The 25,271-nt window shown below is 42.1% G+C and overlaps 3 protein-coding genes across 5 annotated transcripts in view; 2 read left to right on the top strand and 1 right to left on the bottom strand.

Moving 5' to 3' along the window:
* tasor2 (transcription activation suppressor family member 2) overlaps positions 1-1,962 on the top strand; it is a 32,375-nt gene extending 30,413 nt beyond the window's left edge. For all 3 annotated transcript variants that reach the window (XM_014147727.3, XM_014147726.3, XM_014147728.3), the window contains exons 19-22: positions 39-192; positions 438-543; positions 694-875; positions 1,051-1,962. In XM_014147727.3, the coding sequence (XP_014003202.3) occupies positions 39-192; positions 438-543; positions 694-875; positions 1,051-1,151 (543 nt within the window). In that variant the 3' untranslated portion in view covers positions 1,152-1,962. The remainder of the gene's footprint in view (positions 1-38; positions 193-437; positions 544-693; positions 876-1,050) is intronic.
* Positions 1,963-2,011: 49 nt separating this feature from the next.
* On the bottom strand, positions 2,012-12,152 carry LOC106573065 (rab GDP dissociation inhibitor beta). Its single transcript, XM_014147731.3, has 11 exons — positions 11,950-12,152; positions 11,356-11,463; positions 10,836-10,935; positions 10,186-10,320; positions 7,125-7,323; positions 6,458-6,589; positions 6,128-6,227; positions 5,736-5,907; positions 5,272-5,416; positions 3,501-3,555; positions 2,012-2,546 (listed from the first exon to the last, which is right to left on the bottom strand). Exons 1-11 carry the CDS (start codon positions 11,992-11,994, stop codon positions 2,391-2,393), a joined length of 1,347 nt encoding a protein of 448 aa, XP_014003206.1. The 5' UTR covers positions 11,995-12,152; the 3' UTR covers positions 2,012-2,390.
* A 25-nt stretch (positions 12,153-12,177) lies between these two features.
* Positions 12,178-24,978, top strand: LOC106573064 (transcription initiation factor TFIID subunit 3). Its single transcript, XM_014147730.3, has 7 exons — positions 12,178-12,531; positions 13,617-13,868; positions 17,161-19,058; positions 19,147-19,229; positions 20,909-21,137; positions 23,506-23,612; positions 23,848-24,978. The coding sequence occupies exons 1-7, from the start codon at positions 12,366-12,368 to the stop codon at positions 23,960-23,962; spliced, it is 2,850 nt and encodes a 949-aa protein (XP_014003205.1). The 5' UTR covers positions 12,178-12,365; the 3' UTR covers positions 23,963-24,978.
* Positions 24,979-25,271: the final 293 nt, after the last annotated feature.

Genomic DNA, 25,271 nt, shown 5'->3' with positions numbered 1-25,271 from the left:
ACATTGTCGTCATTTTGAGATTTCTGTTTCACCCTCAGGTCCCTCACTTGCTTGAATTGAAGAAGTCTCAGAATGTGTTGTTTGCTGGTATTGACCGTCCTGATGACATTGTGAACCTGACTCACCAAGAACTCTTCAGCAAAGGCGGTTTTGTGGTGTTTGAGGGAGCAGCACTGGACACACTCAGTCTCAGTATGGACACTTCACAATTTGCAAGAGAACAAAGTGCATTTGTTACATTTCATTATGTTTCCACAACTGTCAATCTCTATAAGCAACTATGATGTCCCTAGCCTGGTCCCAGATCAGTTTGTGTCATCTTGCCAACTGCTGTGGCCGATGTTTGGCATGAAACAGATCTGGGGCCAGGCTATGATGTCCCCTCCAACATTGCATAGATGTGTGTGAGTTACTCAATGTCTCTTTCTTTCTCCCAGGCAACATTAAGAAAATGTCTGGTTTCCTGGAGGGGCTGAATAAAAAGGGGAAGTGGAAATGGCTCTTGCACTACAAAGACAGCCGGAAGCTGAAAGAGAACGCACGGTAAGCTTATTCTTGCGCTTGTAATTGTTCATCACAGTGCAGGTAGTCAAACCACTGTGTTTGTTTGAATCCAAGCCAGTGTCATTTTTGTAATTCAAGGAAACTAAGATTCAAATGAACTGCCAGAACTGATCATTCCTCCCTCTACAGTTCTAGTGCTGAGGCACAGGGTAAAAAGAGCTTCATGGACATCTGCCAGGAGGCTGGAATGGTTGAGGTCTTACCCTACCATGAATGTGACGTCATTTCAAGGACACGACCCAACTACCTCCACTGTCTAATCCGCCTGCAGGTCCAGAATGTATCAGCTCGTCTACCTGTATTTATAACTGGTGAGAGATCAGACTTTTTCCCTATACTGCATTCGTTAAGATTAGCTCTAGTATTTTGGGGTTGATTGGGGGTAATTAGGACCTTTAACATTGAAAGAATTTCAATTTTTGTAATACATAGGGATTCTTAGTCGCAAGAATGCTAGTTTCTGACAATTATTTATTTATTTTGCAGACACAACGGCAGACAAAGCGTTTGCAAAACATGGGATATTCACAATGAATATTAACTCCTTCTTGCTGATTTCTCAGAGTGACAATTGCACTATTTCTTAAACTGACAGGAAAGCCTGACAGAAGTCTTCAGTACATCAATCAAATTTGATTTATAAAGCCCTTTTTATACTGAACAAAAATATAAAATGCAACATGCAACAATTTCAAAGATTTTACTCAGTTACAGTTCATGTAAGGAAATTAGTCAATTTAAATTAATTAATTAGGCCCTAATCTATGGATTTCACCTGACTGGTCAGGGGTGCAGCCATGGCCCACCCACTTGGAAACCAGGTCCATCCACTTGGCAGCCAGGCCCACCTACTGGGGAGCCAGGCCCAGCCAATAAGAATTAGTTTTTCCCCACAAAAAGGATTTATTACAGACAGAAATTCAGTGTACATTATCAACAGCTGTCACCAAGTGATTTAAATGAACCTGACCCAGACTCCAAAGAGCAAGCAGAAGAACAGTGGCAAGGGAAACCTTGTAACCTCGAGAAGAACCACACACAGAAAGGGGATGCCCCTTCACTCCAAAATCTGCTTTTTAGGGAGTCATTGGGAATTTGACACACTGATCTAAATCATTGTGGTGTAAGATTAAAATAATTATCTGTAAATTGTTTATAGCAAGGCTTTGTGTATTGCTGTTTTAGTCTCTTTTTTGGGGGGTTCCTTAGTGTAGATCATTGCACTATTTAGTAACATTTTGTGTAGATTTATTTATTCTTAATAATTTTCTATGACAGGTAGATTCTGTATAGATTAACGATGACATCCGCTTCAATGCACAAGCTCTGTGTTAGTGTATTTATTTGTATGTTTGTAAATACATTTATTGCACCTTTGCGATAAAGAAATTGACTAAATGTTCCCTGTCTTTTTTGACATACACACACAGAAAAAGAGTGACCAAGGTTATTTTCTCGATTACAGATAAAATAATTGTTTATTTCACTTTAACACAGAATATTGCCTTATGTAAAAATACAATTTATATCACAATTATTGACTACGTATAAACCCCTGAATAAAGCTCTTTGGCGACATTCACATGTCAGAATTTGAAGAAACCTTCATGATGGTACACAATGTGATCATTGCATGTTCTTAACCAACTGTCAAATTCATTATAAAAACGCAGCCATCCAAAATATTTCTTTATTTTTTTCTACAAACATATTTCCGTTGTTTTAAAGGGTCATAGATACAGATTCCAACAATGCCTTTGGATTATAAACCAGTTTGTTAAGATTTGGAGCTGTCTGGACACTAACATGTTGCTTACACTATACTATCACTGATCACCTGCGTCTCCAAAGATGTCATTCTTCGTGCGCTCCATCTCTGCAAAGTCAAACTCAGTGCCCATCACGCGCTTGTAGATGTCCTTGATGTCGTCACAGGTGGTCTCGAAGTGGGTCGTTGCATCATACGTGCGGGAGATAAATATCTGCAGATATCCCAGATGCATAGAAGGGAAAAAGGGGGGAAAAAAGTCTAAACAAATGATGTATACAAAACATGTCTACAGGCCTATGAATGAATAGGCTAAGTAAGTCTATAGCTAGGTTTCCATCCAATTGGCGACAGATTTTCATGCGAATATTCTAAAATGAACCAAGAAAATATCAGGATTTTCCCACCAGTGCTATGTTTCCACCAAATGGATGTGTAGCCGATAAAAATCAGTGCACAATGTACTTTTTCACTTAAATGTTCATGTAGCAAATAAAAATCTAAAATTCAATGCGTTTCCAACTCTACCTAAAAAATAAATGTATGTTATATAGCAAAATGTGCCTACTCCTGGTCTTGGCACCTGCGCTCTAGCCAATATCTTGCAGATACTGTAGTGCGGGTAGGCTGTGTGGGTTGGCTAGTCTACATTATAAGATTATTATGGATAAGAGCGAGAACATTTTTATTTGTCAAACGGCAGTCAAGCATCAATCATGTCACCAGAATAAGACCCTTGATATTTATTGGAAAGCAGCATCAAACTTATCACCCCGCATTATCATCATTTATAGTGTTTCATCTGTAGCCTAATATAACTGCATGGTTTCCCAAGTCGTAGTGGGAGGACCACACACCATATCACTTGACTCCAAATTTACCTCGATATGCTGGTTTTTATATCAATATTTTTACATAAAGTCGTTACCACCGCCATTTCAGACACAAAAAGATCCCACCATGTCGAACGAACAAATTATCTGTCGGCATTTATAAAATTACACCAAAACTTCCTGTTTCCATTACAGCTCTACTTATTTTTTTTTTTAAATATGACTTTACTCGTATAAAAACTGTATGGAAACGTGGTTAGTGTTCAGAAAATGTTTGCGCCTCCTGTCGATTTCAAAGTGCAGCCCAACAAGAGGACTAGGAAATATGCACTCACCTGGCTGTCTTCTCCCATGTCAGTTGGTGCATACTGATCGCTGATGCTCACAAACCTGAGGAGAGAAGGTTTCAACAGGGTAAGGAAACATGAATTTGGAACCAACAAAGTGCTTTACACCTCAGTCATGCGAAAATAATATTACAGCATTGAATTCCAGTGATGTGAGCCCTTGTGCTAGTAGTATAACATACTACAGTGCATTTGGAAAGTATTCAGACCACCTTGACTTATTCCACATTTTGTTATGTTACAGCCTTATTCTAAAATTCATGAAAACAGTTTTCCCCCCCTTTAATCTACACACAATACACCATAATGACATTAGCAAAAATGTCAATGTATAAAAAAGAAACTTAAATAAAACATTTACATAAGTATTCAGACCCTTTGTGCAGTACTTTGGCAGCGATTACAGCCTCGAGTCTTCTTGGGTATGACACTACAAGCTTGGCACACTTGTATTTGGGGAGTTTCTCCCATTCTTCTTTGCAGATCCTCTCAAGCTCTGTCAGGTTGGATGGGGAGCATCGCTGCAGAGCTATTTTTAGGTCTCTCCAGAGATGTTCGATCGGGTTCAAGTCCGGGCTCTGGCTGGGCCACTCAAGGACATTCAGAGACTTGTCCTGAAGCCACTCCTGCGCCGTCTTGGCTGTGTGCTTAGGGTTGTTGTCCTGTTGGAAACATTCGCCCCAGTCTGAGGTCCTGAGTGCCCTGGAACAGGTTTTCATCAAGGATCTCTCTGTACTTTGCTCCGTTCATCTTTCCCTCGATCCTGACTAGTCTCCCAGTCCCTGCCACTGAAGAACATCCCCACAGCATGATGCTGCCACCACCATGCTTCACCGTAGGGATAATGCCATCTTTCCTCCAGACCAAAAAGTTCAATCTTGGTTTCATCAGAACAGAGAATCTTGTTTCTCATGGTATGAGAGTCTTGAGGTGCCCTTGGAAAACTCCAAGCGGGCTGTCATGTGCCTTTTACTGAGGAGTGGCTTCCGTTTGGCCACTCTACCATAAAGGCCTGATTGGTGGAGTGCTGCAGAGATGGTTGTCCTTCTGGAAGGTTCTCCCATCTCCACAGAGGAACTTTGGATCTCTGTCAGAGTGACCATCAGGTTCTTGGTCACCTCCCTGACCAAGGCCCTTCTCCCCCGATTGCTCAGTTTGGCCGGGCGGCCAACTTTAGGAAGAGTCTTGGTGGTTCCAAACGTCTTCCATTTAAGAATAATGTAGGCCACGGTGTTCCTGGGGACCTTCAATGCTGTACCTTTTTTGGTACCCTTCCCCAGATCTGTGCCTCGACATAATCCTGTCTCGGAGCTCTATGACAATTCCCTCAACCTCATGGCTTGGTTTTTGCTCTGACATGCACTGTCAACTGTGGGACCTAATAGAGACAGGTGTGTGCCTTTCCAAATCATGTCCAATCAATTGAATTTACCACAGGTGGACTCCAATCAAGTTGTAGAAACATCTCACGGATAATCAATGGAATCAATGGCACTTGAGCTCAATTTCAAGTCTCATAGCAAAGGGTCTGAATACTTAAGTAAATAAGGTACTTCTGTTTTTTTATTTTGAATAAACTTGAAAAAATGTCTTAACCTGTTTTCGCTTTGTCATTATGGAGTATTGTGTGTAGATTGATGAGGAAATGTTATTTAATCCATTTTAGAATAAGGCTGTAACGTAACAAAATGTGGAAAAAGGGAAGGGGTCTGAAAACTTTCCGAATGCACTGTATAGTATCATAGAATCAAAGACCTACTTCTGTTCAATGGGCTCCAATAGATCCAGGGCTGGTTTGAGCTCCTTCTCTGGGTCATTGGTCTCCACTACGCTGCTGGCGATGGCAATGTACTTGCCCTGCGCTGCCACGTTGTGGGCCGAGGAGATCATACACACGTAGATGTCTAAAATGAAAACACAACAGATCAGTGACATATTATTCACTAAGCTCTACTAGGCGGTGTTCAGTAGGATATAAAAACTAGCAAAATGTTTTGAAACTGAAAATTGGCATTTTTTCCAGGTCCCTCCCCATTTTTTTATTCTATTTGGTGCCTAATGAACACGGTCAATACCATTCAAAAAGCCACAACATATTTCTGTGACAACTTCATTTCAACACAAGGATTTATGAAACGCTTATCTACTGCTTATGAATGTGGTATGTATGGTTACGAATATATTATTAAGTATTTATGTAGGCTAGGTATCCAGTAGTCTCACCATGTTTCCTGTTGACCTGGATCTGAGGGATGATGATCTGGCAGGAGTTGACGTCGCCGGTGTTCTTGATGGGGTGGCTCATGACACAGATGATACGGACCACTTGGCCGACCTTGCTGACTCTGTCCATGATGTAGCTGGGGTCACAGATCAGCTGCTTACAGCGGGCTATCTAGAGAGGGAAGGAGAGATGGTAGTGGTTAGGGTTATAGTTAAGGTTAGGATGGGTTAGAGTAAGGGTGAAGTTTACGTTTTGGGTAAGGTATAGGGTTAGCCAACTTCCATCTGGAAACATTCAAAATGTGTTGGTTGTATACACCGCCCTTATTAAATCGCCATTAAGAACTAATATCAAACAATATTTTATATATACACATTTGACAAAATCTCACCTCTCCCTCTGACTTGACCCCCACTACCTTTCCATTCTCCATAACAATCTCCTCTATGGGCTTGTTCAGCATGTAGGTCCCACCATAGATAGCACTCAACCTAGAGGAAGAGAGATAAATTCAAAGACACTGGTGAATAGTGGAGCATGGGATGGGTTCATATTATTAGTGCCACTGAGCAGACGCTTTTAAACTTATGGTGCAGTGAGTGTACACATTTTCAGTGTGAGTATGTGATCCCTGCAGGAATTAAACCTTGGGTTCATCAACCAAAAGGCTTAAGACGGACAAATGATAATGGCAGGGAGGAGGTAAACAAGTGAATCTTACCTGGCAAAGCCTTGTGGCAGCTCCCCCAGGCCATAGAGAGGGTAGAGGTAAGGACTCTTGCCGTATCTGGCCAGAGACTCACTGTAGAGCTTAATCCTGTTGATGGTGTCGATGCAGGGCTGGTCCAGGTAGCTGAGAGATCAAACAATGTGATTATAACACTTCGTTATAACATTCATGAATAAGCCATAATAAATGCTTCTAAATATTTTAAATTTGACACTTGTTAAATTGTAAAGTCCGCATATTTGGGGACCCTATTAGATTTGTTTTATTCAATTCAGTCTGGTATGAGAACGGTACCCCTATCAGCAAAAGCTGGGTGTTTGCGGAAAGCTGACTATCTTGGCTATTGATTGGTGCCTACAAATCTTTCATGTGACTTACTACCATATATGGGCATTCACAATAAATAAAATGATAAATAGAACAGCAAGAAACATACAAATATATATTAAAGTTGATACACAAGTAGTAAGGGAAGTGAAACAGCCTATGTGCCATCTTAACTCAAGTAGTGGTGGTGATGACGGCACAGTCTTGTGTCCGAAAAGGCAACCTATTCCCTATACAGTGCACTACTTTTTACCAGACCCCTACGGGCCCTGGTAAAAATGTGTGCACTATATATTGTGAATAGGGTGCCATTTCAGACACAGCCACTTACTCGTCTGTCCTGTAGAGCGCGAGGGCGTGGCCAGTGAAGTCCATCACATCCTGGCCCAGGCTGAACTTTTTGTACAGGTCACGCATTGTCGCCTTGTTGGGGTCGACACCCTCCATGGTTTTGGGGTCGTTCACATCATAGTTGGCAACGAAAATCAAGAAGTTCCTGAAACGTCTCTTCTCGAAAATCCCCATCAAACCTGAGCGGGTGCAAAAAAGTCAGTGAGACAGAAAAAGAAAAACCTTTTGAAATAAGACTAAGAATGTGGTTCTGTGTGGCTCAAGTCGAAAGGTTGTGGGTTCATTTGTGGCTTAAATTCCTGCACTTACTCACCTTAAGTCACTTTGGATAAAAGCTTCTGCTAAGTGGTATACACAGTGTACAAAACATTACTGGACACCTAATATTGAACTGCACCCCCCACTTTTGCCCTCAGAACAGTCTCAATTTGTCGGGGCATGGACTCTACAAGGTGACGAAAGCTGTTTTGTACACTCTGTATAGCATAAGTTAATAGAATTCTTGATTTACTCGTCATAAAACCTTTTGCTAATCGAGTAGCATAGGTAATCCACGTTATTATAAAAATAAGCAACTGAGAAGATAACTAGGGCTGTGGCGGTCATGAAATTGTGTCACCTGGTGATTGTCAAGCAAATAACTACCGGTCTCACAGTAATTGACCGTTAATTAACATAAACACATCTAGCATGTCCTGTCTTCCACGCAAAGCCTACAAGCCACTGATGCAGACCTTTGGAACATCTACATTTTAAAAAGTCTAATAAATCCATGTAATATAGCCTATACCATCACAATAAATCCATTATTTTAGACAGGTCTAAAGAAAATGTAGTGTATTTCAGAACAGAATAGCATACTCTGAGTTGTCCTTATGTTAGGCCCTGATCTGGCTATGCCACATGGCTGTGGGCTACACTAGTTCATTTAGCAGACAAGATTTGCTTAGAATTCTGTATAATTATTTTATAGTATGAAGAATACAATTGAACATAGCTGAATAAAATAGAACCTATATTTTCTCCAAACAATGAGGGAGTGCGCCCATGCGGCTATTCTTAACAAAGAAACAGTTAATTTCATATGCTTAATTTAGAGTTATTTATGTAACTTAAGTTGTGATACAAATGTTGGCCTATATGTTTTGATTTTTAATACATTCTAAGGCTGCATAATGTGACTCTAATGATGATTTGGAAAAAAGTTGCGTGAAAGGCATGAGCTCTGCTTTGTTTTATGCAGCCAGTGGCCATTATGCCCTTGGGCTGAATATAATAATTATAATTCCCTTCTCCCCACTGCGTGCCGAAGCACCTCTCACTCACATGGTTCTCAGTCATGTGATTGGGTCTTTCTCACAGGCTACAAGTGAAGACAGACACATTGAGGACTGAACTGCGTGCGTCATTATCCAATTCCGAGGCGATTATTGAAGATATTGGATGAATTGTCCAGATTTACTTTTCATCAGCCAACAAGATGAGTTGGCCTAACGAACAGCAAAAGCACTAGCCTATGTCAATCTACTATCCCCCATAGTACAAAAAAGTTCACCTATTCTATTGTGCGAGAAATAAATATTCCAAACATAGTCCGGGATAGTTGTGGGATGCGATAGACCCAAAATGAATACAACCACTAGCAATGAGCCTGAAGCAAAAGATAAGAACGTTTAGCTTAAAATGTTGATAAACTATTGTCATGACGTGCCCTCGGGGGAGAATCATAGCCCCCCCTCTCTACAGTTTTATGACTTTACGACAGGTCATAAATACCTGGTACCAGAACAAAGAGCTTCTCTTAGTTCAAAACCCCTAATCCCCAAAATGGGAGAACTAAACAATATTTCTACTTTTGAGAATGTGGGAATGATCTGTGGACACTTAAGGGACAGTCATGTCGAGTGTGTTTCATTTGGTGATCTCATGAAGGACAGGAAAAACACATAACTGTATCTCTTAAAGCAGTGAATCTCAACGGGGGGGGGGGGGGTGTCGCGGGACTTGTGCAAGAATATATAAAAAATATATATACATTATTTTGAATGGTAACCGCCGCACCTAAACTTTTATTTTGAAAGGATATTTGAAAGGATACCGCCGCACCGCTTATTGTTGCTGACTTTGCATGTGCAGTGATGAAATGGCTAGCTACGTTTGGACTCAGAGGGTTTTCGCGCTGCACATACTCACTGAGTAAAACAATAATGTTCTTGCCCCACACATACCCACTTCAAGTGGAGATTGCTGCGTTTCTTTCGGAAAACAAGTCACCTCTGGCTGAACATTCCGATTGTGAGAAGTAGCTCACGATGGTTGCCTACCTGGCAGATATTGGTTATCTGAATTCGGTCACTGTGTCAAAGCAAGGGACGGGGGCACAATCGATTTGAACAGAGGGACGAAGTGGATGCCTTCAAGATGAAGCTTACCGTTTGGGCAAATCATATTTCTAACGGGGGGATTGACATGTTTCCCAATGATGATTTCATTGAACAAGCATTGTGTTTAAACCCTTTACAATGAAGATCTGTGAAGTTATTTGGATTTTTAAGAATGATCTTTTAAAGACAGGGTCCTGAAAAAGGGACGTTTCTTTTTTTGCTGAGTTTATTAGGAAAGTTGATAAATAAATATAGAAAGCTGATCCTCTTTTTAATAGAGGCTATTGCATAGCCTGAATTGCATAGCCTGTCAAAACTACTGTGCAACATGAGCTCATGGGCTCTCATTAAGTGTTTGATTAGATTTGCATCGATGTCAGTGATTAGAGGGACAATAGAGTGCTGAGTAGCCTAATTGGAGAATCCTAATTACCATGACTAAACAGTCACATGGAATTTGACTGACTTCATGATTTTCGACCGCCGGTTTGGCGGTAATATTGCACCTCAACAGGCCTAGGAGTGACACAAATCTTTTTTTCTAAACTTTACAAAAAATGTATGCACTCACTGTACTGTAAGTCGCTTTGGATAAAAGCATCTGGTATAGCCTATATTATAGAAAAAGGCAAATGAAAATCCCAGTGATATACTCACTGGAGGCCAGTGCCTCTGTCTCAGTAACCGGCACTTTGTAGATCGCTCCCTTCTTGTAGACATAGCTGCCTTCGATTACCTTGAAGTCCAAGTAACGGGTCACCTGAGTGATCAGCAACATTCGCACAAGCTGACCTGGTATAGAAGAAAAAAAAGAGGTCATATTTGTTAAGGCATGCAATGGAAAACATGTCAAAACGATCCTGATGTATACCAAGACAAAACAAGCTGCTGAGGGAGAGGCCTTTGATAACATTCATAAAAAGTAGTTTATGTGGGTTGTGTTCATTAGGGCATGCGATGGAAAACATTTTATTACATTTTGCAAAAGAAAATGAAAACGTCTTCTTGGACAAGTCCAAGTAGTCCCTTTCTGTACAGTCCCCTTTCTTCTGTGTCGTGGCTAATGAACACAAACCATCACTGAGGATTATATCTAGAATACCATGGGTGTATTCATTAGACGATGACCGTAGCAAACAGTTGCAAAACATTGTGCAACAGAAGCCCTTTACTCCAAATGTAAAACGTTTTGCAACAAAAACAAAAGTTTCTATTGGACAAATGCACGTTGGTTCCTCACAGTTTCATTCCGTTTGGTTCTGTTTGGGATCCTAGTGAATTGAATAGACTCCACATTGCTTTCCTACCATTGGCCATCAGAAACTTTGGGATGAGGTCCACGCTCCAGTCCCGACCTCTTCCCATGGACTCTGGAGGTTTGCCTGGAAGACTGAAGCGCTTGTACAACTGGAGGGGGACAAGAAGAAGACAAACATAAATGATTAAACTTTGTATTATTACTTCATCAATTTCATTAATGACTTAGTTTATTTAACAATAAAACTGTCAGATTTTGAGTATGTGAAACTCAGCTGTGCCTCAACTATTGATATAACACTGAGACGTGAGTGATAGCATTCACAATATAACATATTACTATCTGTGTGATAGCACCACACAGTGGGGGCTGTGGAACCTAAGGTTAATAATCTAAAACCCTTTTGACACTACTGAGCCAAGTTAAACCAATTACTGGGCTGGCCTAGTTAAGGATCCACCATAGTTGCCGGAAGGGAATATGTGTAAAGAAAATATCCCAGTGAGCCAAGTATGGTTCGGCATTATAGTATGAAAAGGGTCATATTCATCTTGTGTGCCTTTGCTTACATCTTCCAGTGGTGTGATGGACGCACTCTCTGCTCCATAGTAAGAGTTCCTGTCCATATGAAGCACCTTCTTCCCCTTCACTGACATAATGCCAGACAGAATGCATTCCTATGGAAGAAAAAGATAAGTCAGATAGCTAGGTAGCTACACAAAAAGAAATGTAAAAATTGTCATTTATGTTTTAAATGTGTAAACAATTTAAACAACACAGTAAAGAAAAATGTAAGCCCAGCTAGCTAACAACACAACTAGCTAGCTGATACAGTAACTACTTAGCATAGCTAATTAGCTACATTTTACTATAGGGAAAATAACTGGAAATACTGTTGTATGGGAGCTGTCCCTTGTTGCTGACTGGGGAAAGTATCACCACACTCGGATAACACTACTGAGAAACATAGTAGACACCGATTTCCCGAGAAACAAAATCTGAAAATTGAGATCTAACAAACGAGCAAGCAAGCTAATTTAGCACTAACGTTAGTTAGCGGCTTGTTGGCCATGACATTAGCCTACAGATTAGCCTACACACCTAGGTTAGTAGCTGTGACCATTGTTGGACGGTTGTACTATATTGCTTTTGTCAGTTCTCACCGTTAGGCCGGTCCCGAGAACAATAACATCGTATTCTTCATCCATACTGAGTGTCCTTCTGTACTTTATCCCTAAATATATATTTTTGTTAGTGAAAATGGAATGGCTGTTTGATAGTTAAGAAGTTGTTCGGCTGCACAGCGCAGGTAATGATACCCGTGAACGTACCCTTCTTTGTGGGTTGGCGGATGTTTTTGCGCATGTCTAATCGACGTTTTCTGGGATGGGTTTTTGTCGGTGGAAACAAGATGGCGGCTCTGGCAAGAGCGCCAACATATATACTCGAATAGATGTCAGAAGTATCCCTCATCGAGCATTTTGTTCACAACCTGCACGTCTTTCATGCATCATGAAGACCAGGAGGATGTTTTATAGTAGGGATTGAATAAACTAGGACCGTTATTAAAGTCAGCAAGATGTGCGAGAGCTATGCTCGCTCGCTGCTGCGTGTGTCGGTGGCGCAGATCTGCCAAGCGCTGGGCTGGGATGCAGTGCAGCTCACAGCCTGCGACCTGCTCTCCGATGTTCTTCACAGATATATCCAGCAGTTAGCTAGGGGTTGTCATCGATACTCGGAGCTGTGTAAGTACTGTATTTCAGACATGTCCACTGTAAATTAAATTAATATATCTAGGTATTGGGTCGCGTTGTTTATTCCACGCTCTGTGACTAGCGCCCCCTCCAATCAAGGCCTAGTGCTGAGGTTGTCAGGGACATGTACAGTAAAGTTAGCCTAGCCGTTAGTCATGTAAACAATGACTAGGTTGGTTTGCAAAAGCCATTTCCCAAACATTACATTGATTTAATGTTTAGCTAACTACAGTCATTATATACATTTAGTCGCTTATGACCATGTTTGTTTCTTAATTTGAAACGGGTCATACTGTGGTGTGGGTGCTAACTAGCTAGCTCAGATGTCAACATGGGGGAGTGTTCTAACATAACTGTAGTTCCAATGAAAACAGTGTGGCATCTTGTTTAGAAATGGGCTTAAAAAAAGACTAAGTAACGTTAGCTGTAAATGGCACTGTCTTTCCTGGGTTGAATTTAATCAATGATTTGCTGAAGGCATAATTGATGGTCTAAAAAAAATAACTTTTGTCTGATTTTTGAAAATCTCTTACGTCATGCAATGGTGTAAAAGACTCAGTTAGTTTGTTATAGTGTGTACACTATAGACGGGTTGGTTGTTTAGCAACAACCGACGCATGCGCAACTGTGGGGCAAAAACAGACAATGTTGGCTTAGATTGTTGACAACATGTAAACTTTATTGAAAACTTAAGTACATTTTCACAATGTCATGAGCACTTGTCTCTCAAATGTGTACTTACAGCTGTTGGTTTCCCAGCTTGCTAATTTGAGCTATATTGCATAGGCGTGACTTCAGTCAAAACACCTCAAAACAAAACATGGTATCAAGAACAAGATAAAACTAACTGAAACAAGCCACCCACGATCCCCCACATAGCAGCTTCTAGTCATTGTTGCCAGCTATCTGGCCATCCAGAATCACAATAACACAGACGTCTGCCCCATTGAAGCATGCGTATCGTTTTTTACTTTATCAGCTAACCCATCTATAGTACATGTATCATATATGCATGCATAGAAGGAAACATAAAGGTTTGATCACGTCTCATGCATGCACTTTTCCTCTCGTCCTAGATGGGCGAACAGACCCAGTACTGGAGGACGTGGGCCAGGCCTTCAGACTGCTGGGTGTGAGCCTGTCTGAGCTGGAGGACTATGTCCATAACCTGGAGCCTGTGGGGTTCTCCCAGCAGACACCTCTCTTCCCCCTCAGCAAAAATAACATGCTGCAGTTCCCTCAGCCTGGAGCGGGGGTACGAGGGGATGCCGAGGAGAGGAGGGAATACATTCCAGATTATATGCCACCCTTGGTCTCTTTGCAAGAAGGTGGGGACTTTTAACAATATTAATTGTGTGTGTGAGGGAACTGTGTGTGTGAGACTAGGGCTGTGGCGGTCATGACATTTCGTCAGCCGGTTATTGTCATGTAAATGACTGCTGGCCTCGGTAATTGACCGTTAATTAACATAAGGACATTAACATCTCCAGGCCTCCACACATACAAGCCGCTGATGTGCGCCTTTGGAACATCTACATTTAAAGTCTAATAAATTAGTTTAATATACATCATCACAATAAATACATTATTTATTTTAGGCAGGTCTAAAGAATCATGATATGAAGAAAATGTATTTCAGAAGAACAGAATGTATGTTATATGCTTAGCCTATTTCACTACACGTATCAACCACTGTTTGAGGAGCATGCAGCCTCTTGCTGTGTGACAGGTTATATTCCGCCAAAACTCTGTATGCCATAGACTCGCCAACAGCGTTCCTGCAGCTACCCAGTGCTTAATTTGCGAAACCAACTGAAATCTGTTCTGGAACGTCGATAGCAATGTTTTCACAATGAAACATATTGCATTAAACTGTTGACAGCCCCTCTCGAGAAAGGAATGAAGGAGAGAGAGGCGGAGATGGAAACGAACAGTGGTGAGATATTCTGTTGCCAAAGGTAATGTCAGCCTATTAATTATGAAAATATAAAAAATGCCTTTATTACTAGGCTATTCAAAATCAAATACAAATGCACTATAATTGTAGGCTAACTCGAAGCCGCCCTGCACAATCAATGAGCCAACAGCATCACCAAGGCCTATAGGTTCTCTCCTAGACTCATGGATAGAAAGTTTGGAACGTAGCATAAGGTAACCAGCCCATCCAGTATGCATAATACAGTCCAGTACTATAATTAGTTTAATTTTGGAGTATAGGCTAGACCAATTAAATCATTATTTTAAAAAATATATGTTTTTCTGCCATGCGTATTCGGCTATAAAGGCACAATCATTATTTTAAATCTGTTTTTTTATAGGCCTATGCATAAGCTCTAATACAGTGCCTTCAAGAAAGTATTCACACGTTAACTTTTTCCACATTTTGTTTGTAAAAAATAGTCTGAATTTAAAATGGATTAAATTGACTTTTGTTTCCCACTGGCCTACACACAATACCCCATAATGTCAAAGTGGAATTATGTTTTTCAGAATGTTTAAAAGCCGCCCTGACAAATGCATCTACATCTACATTTGGGGCGACAGGTAGCCTAGTGGTTAGAGCGTTGGACTAGTAACCGAAAGGTTGCAAGATCGAATCCCCGAGCTGACAAGGTAAAAATCTGTCGTTCTGCCCCTGAACAAGGCAGTTAACCCACTGTTCCTAGGCCGTCATTGAAAATAAGAATTTGTTCTTAACTGACTTGCCTAGTTAAATAAAGGTAAAATAAAAATTAAGCTGCCGAATCAATTAACTCTAGTCAAACTGCTCGATAGCGAGAATAGAATCCCCTCGCCTCATTATCCAATACTAGTAAGGTGTGAATGCTGTTAAGGTAATCAGGTGGAATAGTTTCACAAATAAGAAAGTTGTTGCAGTGCATTGCGGTTAATGAGAGAACATCTAGATACTAATGTGATACAAAATCCCAATGTTGATACTAGATTGAACATGCCCATTTAGAAATATTACTTTGCATAATGGGGATAATCTAAACCAAAGGGAGAAAATGTCCAGAGATCCAAATGGCACTCACACAGAGCATATACAGTGTCTTCAGAAAGTATTCACAACCCTTGACTTCTTTCCACATTTTGTGCCTGAATTTAAAATGGATTAAAATCTGATTTTGTGTCACAGGCCTATAATGTTAAAGTGAAATTATGTTTTTTGATATTTTTACAAATTAATAAAAAATTGTTATGGCAAGCCTAAATAAATTCAGGAGTAAACATTTGCTTAACAAGTCAGATAAGTTGCATGGACTCAATCGGTGTGCAATAATAGTGTTTAACGTGATTTTTGAATGACTACCTCATCTCTGTACCCCACACATACAATTATCTGTATGGTCCGTCAGTCTTGCAGTGAATTTCAAACACAGATTCAACCACAAAGACCAGGGGCAAAGAAAAGAAGGGCACTTATTGGTAGATCGGTTTAAAAAATAAATAAAAAAACCCTGAATATCCCTTTGAACATGGTGGAGTTATTAATTACACTTTGGATGGTTTATCAAAACACCCAGTCACTACAAAGATACAGGCGTCCTTCCTAACTCAGTTACCACTCAGGGATTTCACCATCGGGCCAATGGTGACTTTAAAACAGTTTGAGTTTTATTGACTGTGGTAGGAGAAAACTGAGGATGGATCAACAACATTGTCGTAAGACCTTAATACTAACCTAATTGACAGAGTGAAAAGAAGGAAGTACAGAATAATAATATTCAATTTGACAGAGCTTGAAGAATTTTGAAAAGAATAATGGGCAGATATTGTTCAATCCAATTGTGCAAAGCTCTTAGAGACTTGCCCAGAAAGACTCACAACTGTAATCATTGCCAAAGGTGATTCCTTAACGGGGTATTTCAGTATCCATTTTGAATACATTTACAAAAGTTTCTAAAAACAGGTTTTCACTTTGTCATTATGAGGTATAGTGTGTAAATTCAGGCTGTAACACAAAACAATTTGGAACGTCAAGGGGTATGAATACTTTCTGAAGGCACTGAATGCTTATGGGTGTTTTGATTTAATCTTAGAGAGCGCTGTCCATTTAGTTGTGTTAGGCTTTGAAACAACATCCACAACGACCATGTTTTCCACTCAGTTTCAACCTGTTGTTGAACTTCTTTCTTCAAATTGATCATCACAGTGAGGTCAGTTTTAAAAAGCATGATACTGTTCTGATGAGTGTTTGATGGGATTTTCGATTGCATTTGCTTTGATGTCAGAGTGGTTAGAGGGACAATAGAGCGCTGAGTACCAGGCCATTAGCAACCTGACAGTTGTTAACGAGTTGGGGACTGAATGCATGTCCAGAGTGCCTAAGAGGAGATCACCGTGACCGTTTGACTGCGGTTATGACTCATGACTGCTGGGGTAGCGGTAATATGTTCACCGCAACAGCCCTACATGAGACACGTGTGCGTGCATTCGTGTGTTAATGGGGTTACGATGGACAGATAATCAATGCTTCCCCCCCCCTTTGTCCTTTAATACAATACTAATCAGAGGGTGAGATTGATTGAATGACAGTAATGAACCTTTGACTTTCTCTCACTCTCCCTCTGCTTCTCTTTGCTGTGTCTCATCCTCTCTCCCTTCTCCCATCTATAGAAGAGGAGGAGGAAGAAGCCCTGGCTGATATGGGCACCTCTGCCGAGGCCATGCAGGTCCCGCTTGACGATACAGATGAGGACATGGATGACGACGAGGTGGTGAACGATGAGAACCACCCTGTGAAGAGACACCTGGACAGCCCCGATGCCGCCATGGGTATGATGCCCACCTCCAAGAGGCCTCGCATGCACCCTGGCTTCAGCCCGGACTGGAGCATGGAGCCCAGGGAGCCCCTCACCTCCCTCAACCCTCAGCGTGTCCCTCCAGGCATGATGGCCTCCCATTCCCACGACAGCATGGGTTCAATGTCTCTGTCCCCAGAGACACCTGGGCCTCCGACATTGTTCAGACCCCAGCCGGTGACCCCAGGGAGACACTCTGATCATAAGTCTCATGGCGGTCAAGGCCGCAAAGGGCCCAAAGGCTCATCCCCTGGTAGGCCACGGACTAAGTCCCCAAAGGGGGTCAATGCTGGTGGGGCTATGTCAGGCAGCCCCATCCGCTCGCCCAAATCTTCCAAGGAGCGGAAAAAGTCCCCGGGCCGGACCAAGAGCCCTAAAAGTCCCAAGAGCCCCAAGATGGGTTCTGGAGTCAAGTCTGGTTCTCACTCCCAGGGAAAAGCAGAGGCTCAGGCCTTGGCCCTACAGAGACTTCCCCTGTCGGCCCTCAGCGAGAGGATGGGAAAGGAAAACATCCACGTGCGGCAAAGCCTGGAGGACCGCGACCCGGCGGGTTTCGTCTCTGATAAACTCTGCGAACCTGGCGGCGACAACGCTGATATTGACGATTCTATCGACGCTGTGATTGCCAGGGCATGCGCTGAGCGGGAGCCTGACCCGTTTGCCTTCTCATCAGGCTCTGAGTCGGAGAGTGATGGCTTCTCCTCTCCACGGAGGCTTACTATCATGGAGCCAGGCGGAACTCCTAAGCTCTCGCTGGGTGCCAACAGCCTGGGTAAAGACACTTCTACGCCGCTTCACCTCAACGCAGGCGGTGGCCCCGGGAACTGGACCATGGACGACTCCATCAACGAGGTCCTACGTAAAGTAAACCAGGGAGGTCCCAATGCAGGACACCCCCAAGGCGAATCATACCTGTCCTCAGCATCCGCCTCGCCCCCGACCCCTGAGCCCCTCCTCAAGATGTACGAGGAGAAGAACAAGCTTGTCTCCTCGGCTGACATCAAGAAGAAACTCAAGAAGGAGCTGAAGACAAAGATGAAGAAGAAGGAGAAAGGAGAGAAGCCAAAAGATAAAGAGAGGGATAAGGACAAGGGGAAGATGAAAGAGAAGAACAAGGATAAGAACAGGGATAAGAGCAAAGATTCTTTCTCCAAGGAGGCCAAGATGCCGTGGAAGGACTTCGGTAACAAGGACGATGACCTCAGGGAACACTTCCTGGGTCAGAGGTCAGGGTTTGGCGGACCAGAGGGCTCCATGATCAAGATCAAGTCGCGAGATGGAGGGGATGGCAGTGGCAGGAAGGAGAAGGACAAACACAAAGACAAAAAAAAGGACAAGGAGAAGAGCAAGAAGGGCAAAGACAAGCGGGACAAGGGTAAGGACCGGCAGAAGATATCCTCCCTCACCCCGTTCGGTTTGGTTGACACGCCTGCCCTGTTCAGCCCATCGACGTGTCTCCGCCTACCCTCCATGCTGCCTCCTCTTCCGCCTATTCTCCAGGAAAAGGATGTGAAGAGCAAGGAGAAGGACAAGAAGAAAGACAAGAAGGAGAAGAAGAAGAAGAAAGATAAAGACAAGGAGAAGGAGAAGGAGAGGGAAAAGTCCAAGGAGAAGGAGAGGGAGAAAGAGGAGAAGAGGAAAGAGAAGGAGAAAGACAAGGAAAAACGGGAGAAGGAGAAAGAGAAGGAAAAAGAGAGGATTAGGCTCGAAAAGGTAAGTTGTGTTTTTCCAGTATTGATTTATAGTGTAGCGTTTATAACAGTGACTAACTGGTTGCTCTCCTTTCTTCCCTCTGTCACAGGTGAGGGTGGAGACTCCAGTGGCTGTCCCATCACCAGTCATCCCCAGGCTTACCCTAAGGGTTGGGGCTGGCCAGGACAAAATGTATGTTTCTCAATTCAATTAAACTTTCTGTCCATATATATGTCCCTTCATTTAACTTACAGAGCATTCGGAAAGTATTCAGACCCCTTCAGTTTTTCCACATTTTGTTACGTTACAGCCTTATTCTAAAATGGATTAAATAAGAGGTACATTATTTACATAAGTATTCAGACCCTTTGCTATGAGACTTGAAATTGAGTTCAGGTGCATCCTGTTTCCATTGATCATCCTTGAGATGTTTCTACAACTTGGAGTCCAGCTGTGGTAAATTCAATTGATTAGACATGATTTGGAAAGGCTCACTCACACTTGTATATAAGGTCCCAACGTTGACAGTGCATGTCAGAGCAAAAACCAAGCCATGAGATCGAAGGAATTGTCCGTAGAGCTCCGAGACAGGATTGTGTCGAGGCACAGATCTGGGGAAGGGTACCAAAAAATGTCTGCAGCATTGAAGCTCCCCAAGAACACAGTGGCCTCCATCAGTCTTAATTGGAAGAAGTTTGGAACCACCAAGACACTTCCTAGAGCTGGCCAAACTGAGCAATCGGGGGAGAAGGGCCTTGGTCAGGGAGGTGACCAAGAACCCGATGGTCACTTTGACAGAGCTCCAGAGTTCCTCTGTGGAGATGGGAGAACCTTCCAGAAGGACAACCATCTCTGCAGCACTCTACCAATCAGGCCTTTATGGTAGAGTGACCAGACTGAAGCCACTCCTCAGCAAAAGGCACATGACAGCCCGCTTGGAGTTTGCCAAAAGGCATCTAAAGGACTCTGACCATGAGAAGCAAGATTCTCTGGTCTGTGGAAACCAAGATTGAAGTCGTTAGCCTGAATGCCAAGTGTCACGCCTGGAGGAAACCTGGCACCGCTCATCACCTGGCCAATACCATCCCTACGGTGAAGCATGGTGGTGGCAGCATCATGCTGTTGGGATGTTTTTCAGCAGCAGGGACACAGGGTGATTAGTCAGGTTTGAGGGAAAGATAAACAGAGCAAAGTACAGAGAGATCCTTGATGAAAACCTGCTCCAGAGAGCGCTCAGGACCTCAGACTGGGGCGAAGGTTCACCTTCCAACAGGACAACGACCCTAAGCACACAGCCAAGACAACGCAGGAGTGGCTTCAGGACAAGTCTCTGAATGTCCTTGAGTGGCCCAGCCAGAGGAGGGACTTAAACATGATCGAACATCTCTGGAGAGACCTGAAAATATCTGTGCAGCGACGCTCCCCATCCAACCTGACAGAGCTTGAGAGGATCTGCAGAGAAGAATGGGAGAAACTCCCCAAGTACAGGTGTGCCAAGTTTGTAGCTTCATAACCAAGAAGACTCGAGACTGTAATCGCTGCCAAAGGTGCTTCAACAAAGTACTGAGTAAAAGTTCTGAATACTTATGTAAATGTAATATTTGTTGATTGATGAGGGGAGAAAAAACAATTTAATCAATTTTAGAATAAGGCTGTAATGTACTTTCCAAATGCACTGTAATTTGTCCACATCATACAGGTACATCAAACACATACAACACATATGAAACCATACATAGAAATACTGTACCTAACAAATCTTGTTGGCTCTGCGCTGCAAGGCAGCTGTATTGTTGATCCGCATGCAGTAATGTGTCATAGGCTCTGGTTTGACCCCCCCCCCCCCTGTTTCTCTATATATCCATCTCCAGAGTAATCAGTAAGGTGGTTCCCAATTCCGAGCCATCGCTGCCACCACCCAAGATGCCAGCACCCAAGATCACCGCCACTAAATCAGGACCTGGCAGTCGCCTTCAGCCCCCACCACCTCCACCACTATTGTCCCCAGTTGTACCCTCGTTGCTCTCCCCCGCCTCCATTCTGTCCTCCAGCAAACTGCCTGTACGCAGTGTGATCACTGAAACTGTCAGAACATACGTGGTGAGTCCCAGTCAGACCCTCTACCTCAACCATATACAAAATGATGTATCTGTCATGGCTATCCTCTATCTCAGGGCTTCTCAAACTTTTTGGGGCCGGGGACCCCTTTTGTGATAGCAACTTCATCAGGGAATAGCCTACAAGGAGTTTGACTGTGATGTCTGCAGTGCATGGCTGGACTAGTGTTGTCACGACACCAGAATTTTGACTTCGATACCAGGTTTAGTATCACAATACTCGATACCACGGCAAAAAAAGAAGGCATATTAGTTTAAAGTCACAGAATGGCCCTTGATCCAGACAGGGGAACTCAGCTATTGCTCTGTTCAGTTGCTGGGCATCTTTTGAGTTCAACATCATTACATTTAAAAAATAATTTAAGTCAAGTTTTTCAGAGACAGACATGTATGCTTTAATGAATAAATTATACAATCAATGTGACTTTGTTTTTACCAATCTAACTACATAAAATAATGGCAATTTATTTGAATGGTAAATCTCTATTGATGAACTGGATGTAGCTTAGGCAGAGTCACACTACAGGTGAATACATATTCAATAGGAGTGTGTGTTGCATTGAGTTAGTGAGCATGTTTTGGATGATATCATGGGGCTAAAGATTACAAACAATCTGTTTTTCTTCCATTTGGGACTTATATTATTGTACTGATCATCAACATTTGCATAGAAGTGGCTTATTTTCTAAAAGTGCGCGCTGTCTCTTTAACCAGTAATGAGTCATTCACAAGGCAAGAGGGGGGCGGTGGTCTGAGCCCTACTCTCACACAGTCAGTTCGCTGAGGCAATATGTCATCTTTGGGAGAGACACGTGAGAGAGAACGATTTTAAGTGAATTAATAAAGTTGGTGGCAATCAGCTTTAAAATCAGTATATTTTTTGCTTTGTTTGCATATTATCACAAACAAAGTACTAGGGTAGTGAATTGATGTTAGCTTCAGCTGTAAGCTAGCAAGGAAAGTTAGCCTACAAATCTGGAAGCTACCAGTATTTTCTTGCATTGTAAAGTGTTCAGGGGACATCGGCTGCACTGATACAGACTTGATGAGTGAGACACATTTGACAGAATTACCGAAATCTCTCTCTTTTTTTTACCAAGTCTGGTTCATCCTTGGGACAAATTTCCAAACGCCTGAAGGTACCACGTTCATCTGTACAAACAATAGTACGCAAGTATAAACACCATGGGACCACGCAGCCATCATACCACTCAGGAAGGAGATGGGTTCTCCTAGAGATGAACATACTTTGGTGCGAAAAGTGCAAATCAATCTCAGAACAACAGCAAAGGACCTTGTGAAGATGCTGGAGGAACAGGTACAAAAGTATCTATATTCACAGTAAAACGAGTCCTATATCGACAAAACCTAAAAGGCCGCTCAGCAAGGAAGAAGCCACTGCTCATAAACTGCCAGAAAAAACTGCCATAAAAAAGCCAGACTACGGTTTGCAACTGCACATGGGGACAAAGATCGTACTTTTTAGAGAAATGTCCTCTGGTCTGATGAAAGAAAAATAGAACTGTTTGGCCATAATGACCATCGTTATGTTTGGAGGAAAAAGGGGGAGGCTTGCAAGCCGAAGAACACCATCCCAACTGTGAAGCACGGGGGTGGCAGCATCATGTTGTGGGGGTGCTTTGCTGCAGGAGGGACTGGTACGCTTCACAAAATAGATGGCATCATGAGGAGGGAAAACTATGTGGATATATTAAAGCAACATCTCAAGACATCAGCCAGTAAGTTAAAGCTTGGTCGCAAATGGGTCTTCCAAATGGACAATGACCCCAAGCATACTTCCAAAGTTGTGGCAAAATGGCTTAAGGACAACAAAATCAAGGTATTGGAGTGGCCATCACAAAGCCCTGACCTCTATCCTATGGAAAATTTGTTGGCAGAACTGAAAAGTGTGTTTGAGCAAGGAGGCCTAAAAACCTGACTCGGTTACACCAGCTCTGTCAGGAGGAATGGGCCAAAATTCACCCAACTTAGTGTGGGAAGCTTGTGGAAGGCTACCTGAAATGTTTGACCCAAGTTAAACAATTTATAGGCAATGCTACCAAATACTAATTGAGCGTATGTAAACTTCTGACCTACTGGGAATGTGATGAAAGAAATAAGAGTTGAAATAAATCATTCTCTCTAATATTATTCTGACATTTTGCATTCTTAAAATAAAGTGGTGATCCTAACTGACCTAAGACAGGGAACTTTTACTAGGATTAAATGTCAGGAATTATGAAAAACTGAGTTCAAATGTATTTGGCTAAGGTGTTTGTAAACTTCCGACTTCAACTGTATATTCTTATTTTAGTCCTGAGTGTCTTGTTGCTTACACTTTCTCTCCATAGATTCGTGATGAGTTGGGGAACCAGATCTGGATCTGTCCTGGTTGCAACAAGCCTGATGACGGCAGTCCCATGATCGGCTGTGATGACTGCGATGACTGGTACCATTGGTAAGAAAGGTTTTGCTTCATTCATTCATTTATCTACTGTGGTTCAGTCCAGCTGATATGACTAGTTATTGCTGTAGAAGCATAGTGAGGAACATTTACTAGGATACTAGTTGTTGAAAACTAAAAAATATACTTATGCTGCGCTGTGGAAAGCTGATATCCATTTTTACTTTTATATCCCTCCAACTTCCCTCCTATTTTCACTCACTCACTGACTCCGTTCTTCTCTCCTCAGGCCATGTGTTGGGATGGTCTCGGCCCCTCCCGAGGACCAGCAGTGGTTCTGTGTGAAGTGTGCTGGCAAGAAGAAGGACAAAAAACACAAGAAGCGGAAACACAAAGTGCATTGAGACTATGCAAAACAAAGCACACTTTGGACTTTTCATTAGCTGGACTGACTGCTTCTTCAAGCCATACTGGAACACTCTTGGCACTGCTGTAAAAAAAAAAAAGAAAACAAAGAAATTAAAAACATGACAGATAAGACATTCACACATCCTGATGATTTTTAGTGAATGACATGAGCCTAACAGACTCTTTAACCAGCACATATCCAACCTCAGCTTTTAAGGCTACGTCCTAGTTCTGTACCCTTCTCCCAAAGTGTGCATGTGGCTTGCACACTAAAAGCATTGGATTGATGTAAGCATTGGCTGGAGAGAGTTTCCACCATTGTTTAAATCTAGAGAATTAGGACGCAGTCTTTGTTGTGAGAGCCCTTGGCCCAGCGTTCAGTAGGTGTGATGCCGTCACAGAGATCATGCCTTTCCATCATCGTGGTTACAAACCGATCACTGTTGAGTTCAATGTGTCAAAGATAGCATTGGCACGGCATAGAGAAAAATCTACATTCATCCATCTTCATATTATTCTTGTTGTTTTGTTAGTATTTCCATAGCCTGGTCCGTTATCTGTTTGTGCTGTCTTGCCAACTCCTTTGGCTTGAGTTGGAGATGGCAAGACAACACAAACATATCTGGGAACAAGGCTAGTATTTCCACAAAAAGGTCAATAACATCGAACTGAATGACAGATTCAGATCCCCCTGGTTTTCTGCAGTATCATTTAAATATGTCATGTATATAAAGGTAACTGCATTTGTGTGTATTATAAAATGCGTAAATACCAACTTCCAACCAAGCCAAGTGCATTCTGTTCTTAGGAGTCTTCTGACTTGTTAAATCAATTTCCAAATGATTGGTTTTTAATGATTTTCTGTATTATTTTTTTTAATTAACTTTTTATTTTTTCCCCTTCTTATGAATTGTCCCCCAATCAGAGTTATACTGTAGCTGTGCTCGTTGTACACGTATCTCATTTTGTTGATATTTACAATATTAAAGCCTAACCGTCTCATTGCCATCAATTTTTTTTTCAAAAGAAGTCACTCATTTGTACCTAACTTCTCTGTACGCAACTTTACTTTGATATCATTTGAGGGCATACGCACTTCTATCTTCCTTCATGCATTTACATTGATTGTTCTGTGCAATTTTGAACCTTTCCTTATACATTTTTCCCTTTGTTTTGATGCATTTAATTAATGAAAATACAGTGGAAATATTTTAACAAAACAGTGAATTTGAATTTGTTAAATTAATCAGAAAATGTTTTGATGAAGAAGTAGTATGTCATTTTTGCCTTCTTTGGATTTCTGTC

The sequence above is a fragment of the Salmo salar genome, chromosome 16 (genome assembly GCF_965601325.2).
Source record: "Salmo salar chromosome 16, fSalSal1, whole genome shotgun sequence".
In the NCBI taxonomy this organism is placed as follows: domain Eukaryota; kingdom Metazoa; phylum Chordata; class Actinopteri; order Salmoniformes; family Salmonidae; genus Salmo; species Salmo salar.
This window is presented reverse-complemented; position numbering and strand designations above follow the sequence as displayed.

What these genes read in the sequence shown, in the direction of transcription:
- LOC106573064 (XM_014147730.3), top strand. Translation starts at nt 12,366, where the DNA reads ATGTGCGAGAGCTATGCTCGCTCGCTGCTGCGTGTGTCGGTGGCGCAG. An exon ending in CTTGGTCTCTTTGCAAGAAG is followed by an intron (nt 13,869 to 17,160) that starts GTGGGGACTTTT and finishes TCCCATCTATAG; the next exon opens with AAGAGGAGGAGGAAGAAGCC. An exon ending in TGCGATGACTGGTACCATTG is followed by an intron (nt 23,613 to 23,847) that starts GTAAGAAAGGTT and finishes TTCTCTCCTCAG; the next exon opens with GCCATGTGTTGGGATGGTCT.
- LOC106573065 (XM_014147731.3), bottom strand. Translation starts at nt 11,994, where the DNA reads ATGGATGAAGAATACGATGTTATTGTTCTCGGGACCGGCCTAACG. An exon ending in AAAGTTTCTGATGGCCAATG is followed by an intron (nt 10,321 to 10,835) that starts GTAGGAAAGCAA and finishes CTTCTATACCAG; the next exon opens with GTCAGCTTGTGCGAATGTTG. An exon ending in ACATGGGAGAAGACAGCCAG is followed by an intron (nt 2,547 to 3,500) that starts GTGAGTGCATAT and finishes GGATATCTGCAG; the next exon opens with ATATTTATCTCCCGCACGTA.